The sequence below is a fragment of the Pongo pygmaeus genome, chromosome 5 (genome assembly GCF_028885625.2).
Source record: "Pongo pygmaeus isolate AG05252 chromosome 5, NHGRI_mPonPyg2-v2.0_pri, whole genome shotgun sequence".
Lineage (NCBI taxonomy): Eukaryota > Metazoa > Chordata > Mammalia > Primates > Hominidae > Pongo > Pongo pygmaeus.
Window position 1 is genome coordinate 17,607,361 of NC_072378.2, and position 12,059 is coordinate 17,619,419.

Here is a 12,059-nt window from a genome sequence, read left to right on the forward strand (position 1 = left end):
AGAGCAATTTGTCAATAGTTACCGAAAATTACAAATGCATATACCCTTTGACCTTGCAATTCTATAGCTGGAGTCTGTTTTAAAGATAAACTCACAGACATGCAAAATGCCATATACAATCCAGGCAGCTATAAACGAAGATGGAAGAACAAAAATGTGTCCAAGATAATCCCTGATAAAATCAAAGGGGCAGAAAGGGAGTGTGGTATACAGACTTTTCTAACAAGGTAAAAGGAAGTAAGAATATATAGCAGTATGTATGTTTGCCTTGGATGGGCATAAAGAAACTTTGAAAGATTTACAAGAAACTAACCACAGTTACATTTGGAAGTGGGAGGGAGGGTGGAAAATGAGACAATGGAGAGAAAAAATTGAACCTTGTCACAATTTCTTGAGTTTTAAATCTTGTGAATAAATGTGTTATTCACTCAAGCATTTAAAAAAAGAAGGCAACAGAAAAACAGAAGAATTACATAGTTGAAGCAATGTTTATAAAGTTAAACATCAGACTGGGCGTGGTAGCTTACGCTTGGAATCCCAGCACTTTGGGAGGCCAAGGTGGGCAGATCACCAGAGGTCAGGAGTTCAAGACCAGCCTGGCCAACATGGCAAAACCCCATCTCTACTAAAAATACAAAAAAAATCAGCCAGGCATGGTGGTGTGTGCCTGTAGTCCCAGCTGCTTGAGAGGCTGAGGCAGGAGAATTGCTTGAGCCCGGGAGGTAGAAGTTGCAGTGAGCCAAGATTGCGCCACAGCACTCCAGCCCTGGCAACAGTGAAACTCCACTTCAAAATAAATAAAGAAAAGAAAACAGAGGAGAGCAGAGGAGACGGGACAGGAGAGGGGAGAGGGAAGAAGGGAGGGGAGAGGGGAGAGGGGAGAGGAGAGAAGAGAAGAGAAGAGAAAAGATAGGAGAGAGGAGAGGAGAGAAGAGAGCAAGCATTATACTGACAAGATCGAAGTCTTGGTTTCATAATGCTTTTCTGCAGCTGAGGAAATTAGAAATGAAGTACTTGACCTACTGGCTCAAAACAAGGTTCATTAAGAAGTACTAAGATACTTAAAAGTATGGTGATTGCCACACTACAGGTAGAGAATAGTATAAAAAGGGGAGCATGAATTAACAGCTACAGAAAGAGATAAAATGAACCAGAAAGCACAAACTTCTAAAACACTTAAATGCAGTGTTTTTCAAACTGCTAATTGTATACCATTAATCATCAATTAATTTAGCAGGCTGCAACCAGCACTTCTCTTTTAAAATAAAATAAAACAGAAAATACCAGGGAACCTTACACCTACCAAAGGAAAGTATTATTTCGCGAAACTGATTTCAATCATATAGACGTATATGCTGTGCAGGTGAGGGCTCACAATATAAAAGGTTTATTCCTGACTTTTGGTTGCAATCAAGAGTTTGAAAGCTAATTACAAAGTAGATAAAGCTTGGTATTATTTTTGTTTAATTTGTATAAATTTAAGGATTACCAGTGCAATTTTGTTACATGGATATGGTGCCTGGCAGTGAAGTTTGGGCTTTTAGTATATTCATCACCCAAATAATGTACATTGTGCCCATTAATTAATTTCTCATCATCTACCCCCATCCCTACCCTCTCACCATTCTAGAGGTCTACACTCTGTCCACTGAGTACACTTTATTTTGCTACAACTTATAAGTGAGAAGATGAAATATCTGTCTGTTTCTGAGTTGTTTCAAGACATTAATCCTCACACATTTTCTCCTTGCAGCCTTACTCTTTTACAGAAGACTTGATAAATCTGGCCTCCAGACCAGGCGCAGTGGCTCACGCCTGTAATCCCAGCACTTTGGGAGGCCAAGGCAGGTGGATCACGAAGTCAGGAGATTGAGACCATCCTGGCTAACATGGTGAAACTCCCGTCTCTACTAAAAACACAAAAAATTAGCTGGGTGTGGTGGCGGGCTCATGTAGTCCCAGCTACTCCGGAGGCTGAAGCAGGAGAATGGCGTGAACCCGGGAGGCGGAGCTTGCAGTGAGCCGAGATCGCGCCACTGCACTCCGGCCTGGGCAACAGAGCGAGACACCGTCTCAAAAAGAAACAAAAATCTGGCCTCCAAATAGTTTAGGATTAATTACTTTGAGGAAGTCTTCCTTTGTACTTATATAGTAAAATATTAAGAGTTCTTTTTCTGGGACCTACTTTGGGAAACCAAAGCCACAGCCTATATCACTTATAATTTAGAGGTGTATTCCCAGTCAAATAAAAGTCACTAAGTTCGTCTGGGCGTGGTGGCTCACACCTATAATCCCAGCTACTTGGGAGGCTGAGGCAGGGAACTGCTTGAACCCGGGAGGTGGCGACTGCAGTGAGCAGAGATCGCGCCCCCGTACTCCAGCCTGGGCAAAAGAACAAAACTGTCTCAAAAAAAAAAAAAAAAAAAAAAAAAAAAAAGTTCACCTAGGGAGTTAGCAGTTAAAAACAAAAAATAAAAACTCTCTGAGGCTCAATGACACAAGAAATTTTTTTTTCCCAGCTGGAGAAAAGATACCTCACTGTTGACAAGCAACTAATATGACCTTACAATATTCAGAAACAGATATAACTAAAACATCTCAGCATAATCTCATTTTATATTAATTTCCAAGAGATAATGAGTGAACACTGAAGCTGTTCTCAAATACTTCATTTTTAAATAGCCTTACAAAAAGGCGCTTTACCATCACCTTTATTTTTATTTTTTTGGCCTTACCTTTAAACCCAGATTTTGTGCCTGGCTTTGCACTTTCACATGCCAAACATCTGGTAGAGTCTGCCTTATTCTGCACTAGGCACACTTCACAGTCCCAGCTTCCCTCAGGTTTCTTGAACTTTTCCAATCCTAGAGAGCCTCCAGAAGGCAGAGAGACAGGTAGAGTGCTGCTACTTGAAGTAGGTACTGAACTTCCTAAAAAAAAAAACGAGGAGTGGGGGGAGAATTCATGAAAATTTTAATTTACAATATGTCAGTATCTTAATGGCACTACTAAGTGTTCAATTTCTAATAACATTTCCTATTAAAACACAGAATGTGCCAGAAATACAAACAATTGTTCATATTTACATTGTTTAAAAAAAAGAATAGACCTCTCAGATTTCTTTTAACCTTATAAATGAGCAGCTCATAATCACCTTGCTCACTGGTGAGCTCCCCCTTAACCAAATGTTTGAACTGTTGTGGTTTAAGAAAAAAAATCATGCTCACAAATTAGGGGCTCAAAGACTAAATTTCTATTAAGAATCTTTTTCAAATTTCTTCAAAACAGCAAGCATTCTAAGACATAAGATGTAAATTGTAGGCAATATCCTAACATATAAAATACTTAGCCACAGACCATATGAATTTCAAGATTTGAAAGCACAGATCTCTGCCTCTGAATGATAGCTTTTGCACAGAAGTGCATCTACTTCACATCCACTTCACAATCTAACTTGACACCTACTACATTCCTAACATTTCTGTTACATGCTAGCCATTTAACAGACATTTATTAAGCATCATAATATACTTGGGTTCTGGGGACATTAAAGATGAATAAAATGTTGCTTAACTTGTAAGATGCTCATGGTCTTAAAGGGGGGAAATAAAAGCACAGTAGCACCATCACCAAGTGACAACCTAAAACAAGTGTGCAAAGAAGGAAGAAATGACTAAGAGAGAGGAAAAGGATACACAGAGGTGACAAATCTTAAGCAAAACTAGCATGTTTGTGGGAGAGGTGGCACAGGAAGAATGGCTTGGTAAGGCCCAAAATATAGTGCTGACAGTGAAGCCATTCATTCTGGTATTCCTACTTCTCTAGATGGCCTACAACTGTTGCCACCTCTTCCAAAGTTACCTAAATGATCTCTACATTTTATAGGTATGTTCTCGTCCATCTTGCCAACCAAATTGCTCCCTGGGGTTCCATCTTGGCCCACTGTCCTCACAAGCTCTCATTTACTCCAGTGGTTTTTAAATCCCAACAAAACAGTTTCCTAATCTACACCTGCAATCTACACTTCTGAGCTTGTCACTGTAGTCTCTTAGTTGGTGACTCCACTATCTACTTGGTTAGCTTGGCTGGATACTCCTCCTCCTCTATATTTTTCTCAAATCTATTTCAATCAATTTCTGACTCTTCTACTGCTATTCTGGTTCATGAATCCCCCCATTACCCCCACCACTAACCCATCTCTTGCTTGAATAACAGCTTTTTTATTGAGACCTCTGATCTTGTTCCTTTGAAATCCATCCTCCTCTAAAGCAACCAGTGCCATGTAGTTTTTGTTTTTCCTCTCTGGTTGCACCTTTTTAAAAGATTAACTGTTCAAAAGCTTTATTCCTGCCACTCCCTGTAAGTTAGTGGAGTTTCATTTCAGGCCATCTTTTCTATTCACTCAACTCTACTCTCATGACTTCAAATACCAAAACTATGGACTAATGACCCCAAATCTGTATCTCCACCCAAAGGGTGTATCCAAAGGCCTTACATACTTTTTTTTTTTTTTGAGACAGAGTCTCACTCTGTTGCTCAGGCTGGAGTAGAGTGGCACAATCTCAGCTCACAGCAACCTCCACCTCCCAGGTTCAAGCTATTCTCCTGCCTCAGCCTCCCAAGTAGCTGGGATTATGGGCATCCACGACCACGCCCGGCTAATTTTTGTATTTTTAGTAGAGATGGGGTTTTGCCATGTTGGCCAGGCTGGTCTCAAACTCCTGACCTCAGGTGATCTGCCTGCCTCAGCCTCACGAAGTGCTGGGATTACAGACGTGTGCCACCATGCCTGGCCACATTACATACATCTGAATGTGACTTCAGCAGCTTGAAATCAACGTCTTTAATTGTACATCCTCCATTCCTTATTCAGTTCGATCAGTATGTTATCTACTGCCTATATCAGCATGGGAGGTGGGGGTGGTCCAATCTTTTGGCTTCCCTAGGCCACACTGGACAAAAAGAATTGTCTTGGACCACATGTAAAACATACTAACACTAGCAACAGCTGCTGAGCTTTAAAAAAAAATAAAAAAATAAAAAAAATAAATCGCAAAAGAATCTCATAATGTTTTAAGAAAATTCACAAATCTGTGTTGAGCCTCATTCATAGCCATCCTGAGCCACATGCAGCCCACAGGTTGCACAGCTTGGCTTATCTTTTTTTTTTTTTTTTTTGAGACGGAGTCTCGCTCTGTCGCCCAGGCTGGAGTGCAGTGGCATGATCTTGGCTCACTGCAAGCTCCACCTCCCAGGTTCACACCATTCTCCTGCCTCAGCCTCCCGAGTAGCTGGGACTACAGGCAACTGCCACCACGCCCGGCTAATTTTTTGTATTGTTAGCAGAGACAGGGTTTCACTGTGTTAGCCAGGATGGTCTCAATCTCCTGACCTGGTGATCTGCCCGCCTCGGCCTCCCAAAGTGCTGGGATTACAGGCGTAAGCCACCGCACCCGGCCTATCATTATTTGAGACAGGGTCTCACTCTGTCACCCAAGCTGAAGCGCAGTAGCATGATCTCAGCTAACTGCAACCTCCACCTCCCGAGCTCAAGCAATCCTCCTGCTTTGGCCTTCTAAGTAGCTGGGACTACAGGTGGGTGTCACCAAGCCAGGCTAATTTTTGTGTTTTTTGTAGAGACAGTGCTTCACCATGCTGCTCGGGCTGGTCTTGAACTGGGTTCAAGCAATCCATCCGCCTTGGCCTCCCCCAGTGCTGGAATTACAGGCGTGAGCCACAGTGTCTGGCCTATTGCCTATATGATTGATACCACTTCCTAATCTATTTTCCAGTCTCCAAATTTTTTTGTTTTCAAATCCACTATCTAAAAAGCCAGAGTGACTCATCAAAAATACAAACTTGACTGTATCACTCCTCTGCTGAAAATGATGGTTCATCATTGAAAGGATGACGTCCAAGTTCTTTAATACATACGTGAGCTTCCTTTGTTCATGTGTAACAAATTACTTCCTGACTCAAAGTTTTGTTACTCCCCTTCAACTTAAAATTAATTTTGCTTTCCTGCATACATCAAGGGCTTTCTTTTTGTAGGTGAGGCAGGGGAACCAGATGGGAAGACAAAGATATTTCATAATGAAGATTCTAGGCTGGGCACAGTGGCTGACGCCTGTAATCCCAGCACTTTGGAAGGCCAAGGCGGACGGATCACTTGATGTCAGGAGTCCAAGACCAGCCTGGCCAACATGGCGAAACCCTGTCTCTACTAAAAATACAAAAAATTAGTCTGGCGTGGTGGCATGCACCTGTAACTCCAGCTACTTGAGAGGCTGAGGCACAAGAATTGCATGCATCTGGGAGATGGAGGTCGCAGTGAGCCAAGATCATGCCACTGCACTCAGCCTGGGTGACACAGTGAGTCTCTGTCTCAAAAAAAAAAAAAAAAGGAATGAAGATTCTAAAATCTTACTCATAGGGAAATATCCAGTAGGAATCAGAAATATGGCATGAGGGCTCAGGCAAAATGTCTAGGTTAGTAACTCAGAGCTGTACATTATAGACACAAAACTGCATATTCATGAATAATGCATTGAAAACAGTGTAATTCCCAGGATATCCATGTTATCATATATCTGTACCATATAATTATATAATATTACAAAACCATCAGAGCCACTTCTGGATGAGTTAAAGATTCAATATGAATCTTCACTAATTCTTCCAACTTTGAACAAACAGAAAAAACTCAAAACTAACTCCATGTTTCTGGCTGCCTAGATTAGAATTAGTGATTTGGTAATTTACAATCATTGCAACAGCTACAGCCTTTTCATTAACGACTATAGTCTACCCCCTAAAGAAACCTTCCCTGTAAATGACCACTAGCTATCCTGATTTCTATTTGGAGAAGTAATATTTTACTCTGTACAAAGGTTTGAGAAATATTACCCCATTCTAAGATCTTTCAGAATCTGTATTAGTCAACTTTGAACAAGAAATTTCTGATAAAACTGTACAGAAAGAGGAGGCTGGCATATATACCAGACTAGTTAACACATAACTATCCTAACTGAACATAAAGATCTAGCTGCAAACAAGACATTTTTACCTCAAGATAGTTTAGAAAAATTAATATGTATGAGAAACGCTCATCCTGAAACATCTAAAACAGGGATTCTTAGAATAAATTAAACTGTTCGACAGAAGTAATAAGCAAAATTACTCCATAAAGCCAAAAACATACCTGGTTTCTCAGACATACAGGACACACACTTATTGTCTTCTGCATTATTAGAAACACAGCATACTGAACACTCCCAAGATCCAACAGGCCTTTTGAATTTATCTCCAAATCCTAAGGTACCAGTGGTTACAGTGCAGCTGGAAGATGAAGCAGTCATAGTCTCAGCACTTTCCGAAACCACTGTCAACGTAAGGGCTCGCTTCACACCAGTTCCAGGTTTCGGTGTTTCACAGGCTACACATTTTATTGCTTCAGGTTTATTTTGCACTAAACAGGTATCACAATCCCAAGTGTCTATCACCGGTTTAAATTTGTCTCCAAAGCCTGTCCCTGATGCAGAAAGAGTTGTTTTGCCACTTTTATTTGGTGTTTCAATTCCAGTCTGTTTAGCAGTATCTCTGGGTGACAATTTTGCTGCTTGACAGGCTATGCATTTGTTGTCTGTAACTTTGTTCTGGAGTAGACATGTATCACACTGCCATGATGACCCAGCTTTTAAACTCTCCCCAAACCCAATTCCACTAGAAGAAAAGCTACTTATTGCTGGTCTTGTATAAACTACTGGGCTTGTTGTGGTGGGCTGAGCAGCAACAGAATCTATCTTCGATGATGCGAAACCTACAATGAACGAAGGAGAGAGTGCAACGTTAGAGAAGCTTTATAAATCAAAGCATTAATTTTTTATTACTGAGAAGACGTTTACCTCACTGCACACTTACTACAATCCAAGATGAACTACTTGAGAATTGTTTTTCACTTAAGTAATCATATTTATCAATTACCTAATAAGTTACACTTAGACCATTTAAAATTCTACAAAAGATGTTTTGTTTACAGGATATCATCTTCTCCTTCAAGGAATTTCTAGTTTGATGCTTTCAATGATACTAATTTACTGATATGTATTATTGCCATCCACATTTTGCTATATTCTGTCTTTCTACAAACACAGAATACTCGCAGTCCTCTTCCTCCTTCATCCGTTTCTTCTTTTAAGTGTTCCACTGGCTATGCCAAATGGCTTCAATATCATCTTTGAATTTTGTCCAGTCATAACCTACTGCTGTGGTATTCTCTACCTTCAGTAAAATCAGCTGAGCAAGTCCTTCTGTTATCAAAACTGCTGTCATTGAGTTCATTCACTCAAGCTGTATTTTACTCATGAGAATGACTTTGTAATTGTTTACTTAGGACCAGTTAACTTTTGTCTTATACACATCAACACCATCTGTGATCTGTTTCTCCAGCCTTTACCCGCCAAAGAAAAAGAAATTAAAAGGAGAGAAGATGCAGAAGGTTATTAGAGGTTTTCTAGTTCCACAAAATAATCCAGCCTAGAGCTATTTTTAGCCTAAGGACAAAATACCACATATTTGAGTTATTCCCAGTGGTCAACAACGTGTTATTTTGCTTATGATTAATTTAAATCACTAAGATTGGCAAGATGTTAACAGTAACCATCTCAAGGCATTACAGATTTCTTTTTCTTCCACTTTTTCAGATTTTCCTAATTTCAGTCAAATGAAGATTCTCCCCAAACATTTCCTATTTAAGAAGTAAAAAGGGAGCAGGGGGAGGTTGGCATCATGAATGCAAAGTGTAAGCCCAGATACATAAGACAGACTATACACATTTGAGGCTTGCCTACTACTTGGTTAATTCCAGTACAAGCATTCTGGAGTTCTGCCATAACTGCATGGAACTGTCCAAGCTACTGGACTCCTGTAGGCAGTATATTTATCTATAAAATGAGAGAGCTGGACCAGAAAAACTGAATCCTTCTAAATCCTGTTGTAAAAGCCAACCTTATTTTTTAAGAAAACCTATCCTATTACACATGGACACATCTGGTGGGTATGTTTAAATTCTTTCTGAGCTATTAGATTATCTCACAGACAGTTTTACATTCTTTTATTTTTATTTTTATTTTTTTTAAAGACAGAGTCTTATTCTGTCGCCCAGGCTGGAGTGCAGTGGTTCCATCTTGGTTCACTGCAACCTCCACCTCCCAGGTTCAAGCAACTCTCCTGCCTCAGCCTCCTGAGTAGCTAGAACTACAGGTGCATGCCAGCACGCGCAGCTAATTTTTTCTCTTTTTAATAGAGACGGGGTTTCGCCATGTTGGCCAGGCTGGTTTCGAACTCCTGACCTCAAGTGATCTGCCCGTCTTGGCCTCCCAAAGTGCTGGGATTACAGGGGTAAGCCACCGCGCCTGTCAAGTTTTACATTCTTATACTATGTATCATAAATGGAATTATGAACATCCTCTTTGTTTTCAAACAAAAAATTATTCTTATCTGAGAACTATTTATCCCCTAATTATTACCTACTAGCTTTCAAACCTTGCTTCAATTCAAGTGAGTACTGCTCCCTATGTATATGTTACAATTCAGCAGATGCTTTCCACTTGGCCTTGTTCCATATTTACCAAACTGGGGAACAATTCAAGAAGGCAGTTCAGTGCTCTCACAAGAGAAAGACATGTCTATGTGTATCATCAGGTTTACTTACTCTTATTCCTCACTGGCCTACCTCTATTAATGGAGAATCCATTTCCTCCTCCTCCTACACTTGCCTCTTAGAAATTTCATTTTAGTATAGAGTCCTTTGGCTTGTAAGATATTTCCAGCAAAAGAATTACACCTAACTACATCTCTATTCAAAAGTAAATCTCCTACCAAACTAGTCAGAAATTTTTAAAAGCCTATAGTATAATACAAAATGACATTAAATTGAGATCATGAGTTTGTAATCAAAAGGCTTATCTTTTAATTATCTTACCAGGGCTTTTCAGAATATCTAGAACACTTCCTTCTTTCAGGATTTCTGCAGGTCTAAAAGGACCCTCACAATCTTCAGGTGGTGTCTTCTTACAATTTGTACTGTTCACTGCAGTGCCATCATGAGCTGTAATTTTTTTAAATTTAATAACATTATGCCAAATAAAACACTGGACTCTCAAATGCATTTTAAAAAATCTTTCAAAACCATCTTTTGCATTAATTTCTAAAAGTTCATGAAAAAAGTCACTGTAATTCAATAAACAAATGACTTTACAGGGATAATTTGCCATTACAAGGAGATAAAAACACTATTCCCATACTGTATAACTTCCCCCGCCAATAAAAAGGCAAAAAAATATAAACTATAACTATCGTCCAATTAACTGACTGATAATCAAAACAAACTAAAAAACTGGAGAGGATATGGCAACTAGGGCAAGCCCATCCACTGCATGAAATATCTGATTACACAACAATTTACAAAACTAATCAAAAAAAGTAATTTTCAACTGAGCAATTATTTCATTTTTAGAAATTCACACTATTAATATAGTTGAAAATATCCTTCAGTTATAATATTGAAAACCTGTATGGCAAAATATTAAATAAGGGTATATGGTTATATAAATTACATAACAGTGACATGATGAAATACTTATGCAGCCACAAAAATCATTCTTTTTCAAAACAGAGAGTGAGTGTCTTGTCAGCAAGGCTGGAGTACAGTGGTGCAATCATAGCTTAATGCAGCCTCAAACTCCTGGGCTCAAGCAATCCTCCCACCTTAGCCTCTCAAGTAGCCAGGAACACAGGTGCATGCCACCACATCTAGTTAATTTTTTTTTTACGTTTCTGTAGACATGAGGTCTCACTATGGCTGGCCAGACTGGTCTTAAACTCCTGGCCTCAGGTGATCCTCCCACATTGGCCTCCCAAAGCACTGGCATTACTGGCATGAGTCATCATGCCTGGCCCACAAAAATCATTCTTAAAAGTGTAGTTATGGGTAAAAGCAGGTTGAAAAGTCTAGAATGTTTACATCTAAAGAGTAATGGTAGCTGCTAGCAGTAAGATGAGTGACTTAGTGCTTTTACTTTTTATGCTTTCTAAACTTGCATCCTTGTATTTAGAGATCTACATTTTCAGTGTGATAATGGTTTTATTGTTATATTTTTAAGGGGTGATTTCCATTTACAGATGAAACTAAGATGTTTGGGATTGTTGAAGAGTGACCTGACATGTAAGTTTCTGGGTGGGATGGGGAGAGGAGGGATGGAACAAAAGAAACAGTAAGAAACAAGATGCGGCCAGGCACGGTGGCTCGTGCCTGTAATCCCAAGGACTTTGGGAGGCCAAGGCGGGCAGATCACGAAGTCAAGAAATCGAGACCATCCTGGCCAACATAGTGAAACCCCATCTCTACTAAAAATACAAAAAGTAGCTGGGTGTGGTGGTGCACACCTGTAGTCTCAGCTACTCAGGAGGCTGAGGCAGGAGAATTGCTTGAACCTGGGAGGTGGAGGTTGCAGTGAGCCAAGATCGTGCCACTGTACTCCAGCCTGGTGACAGAGTGAGACTCCATCTCAAAAACAAAAAAACAAACAAAAAGGCCAGGCAGCGGTGGCTCACGCCTGTAATCCCAGCATTTTGGGAGGCCAAGGCAGGCGGATCACGAGGTCAGGAGATCGAGACCATCCTGGCTAACATGGTGAAACCCCGTCTCTACTAAAAATACAAAACAAATTAGCTGGGCGTGGTGGCAGGCGCCTGTAGTCCCAACTGCTCAGGAGGCTGAAGCAGGAAAATGGAGTGAACCCAGGAGGTGGAGCTTGCAGTGAAACGAGCTTGCACAACTGCACTCCAGCCTGGGCCACAGAGCGAGACTCCGTCTCAGAAAAAAAAAAAGAAAGAAAAAGAAACAAGATGGGTCAAAATGGTAAAAGTTGAAGCTGGCTAAATAGTATATGGGGATTCAGTCTACAATTCTACCTCTGAGAATCAAGTTTCCATAATGAAATATACTAATAACCAAGTTTTTCTTTTTAAGTGTTTGCCAATTTAAAAAGCAGTAGGTA

General features: G+C 40.1%; 1 protein-coding gene across 6 annotated transcripts in view; it reads right to left on the bottom strand.

The window, feature by feature from the left end:
- Window positions 1–12,059, bottom strand: part of NUP153 (nucleoporin 153) — a 102,640-nt gene that overhangs the window by 14,795 nt on the left and 75,786 nt on the right. For all 6 annotated transcript variants that reach the window (XM_063665844.1, XM_063665842.1, XM_054490479.2 and 3 more), the window contains 3 exons: window positions 9,983–10,108; window positions 7,202–7,819; window positions 2,736–2,930 (listed from right to left, as the gene is read on the bottom strand). In XM_063665844.1, the coding sequence (XP_063521914.1) occupies window positions 2,736–2,930; window positions 7,202–7,819; window positions 9,983–10,108 (939 nt within the window). The remainder of the gene's footprint in view (window positions 1–2,735; window positions 2,931–7,201; window positions 7,820–9,982; window positions 10,109–12,059) is intronic.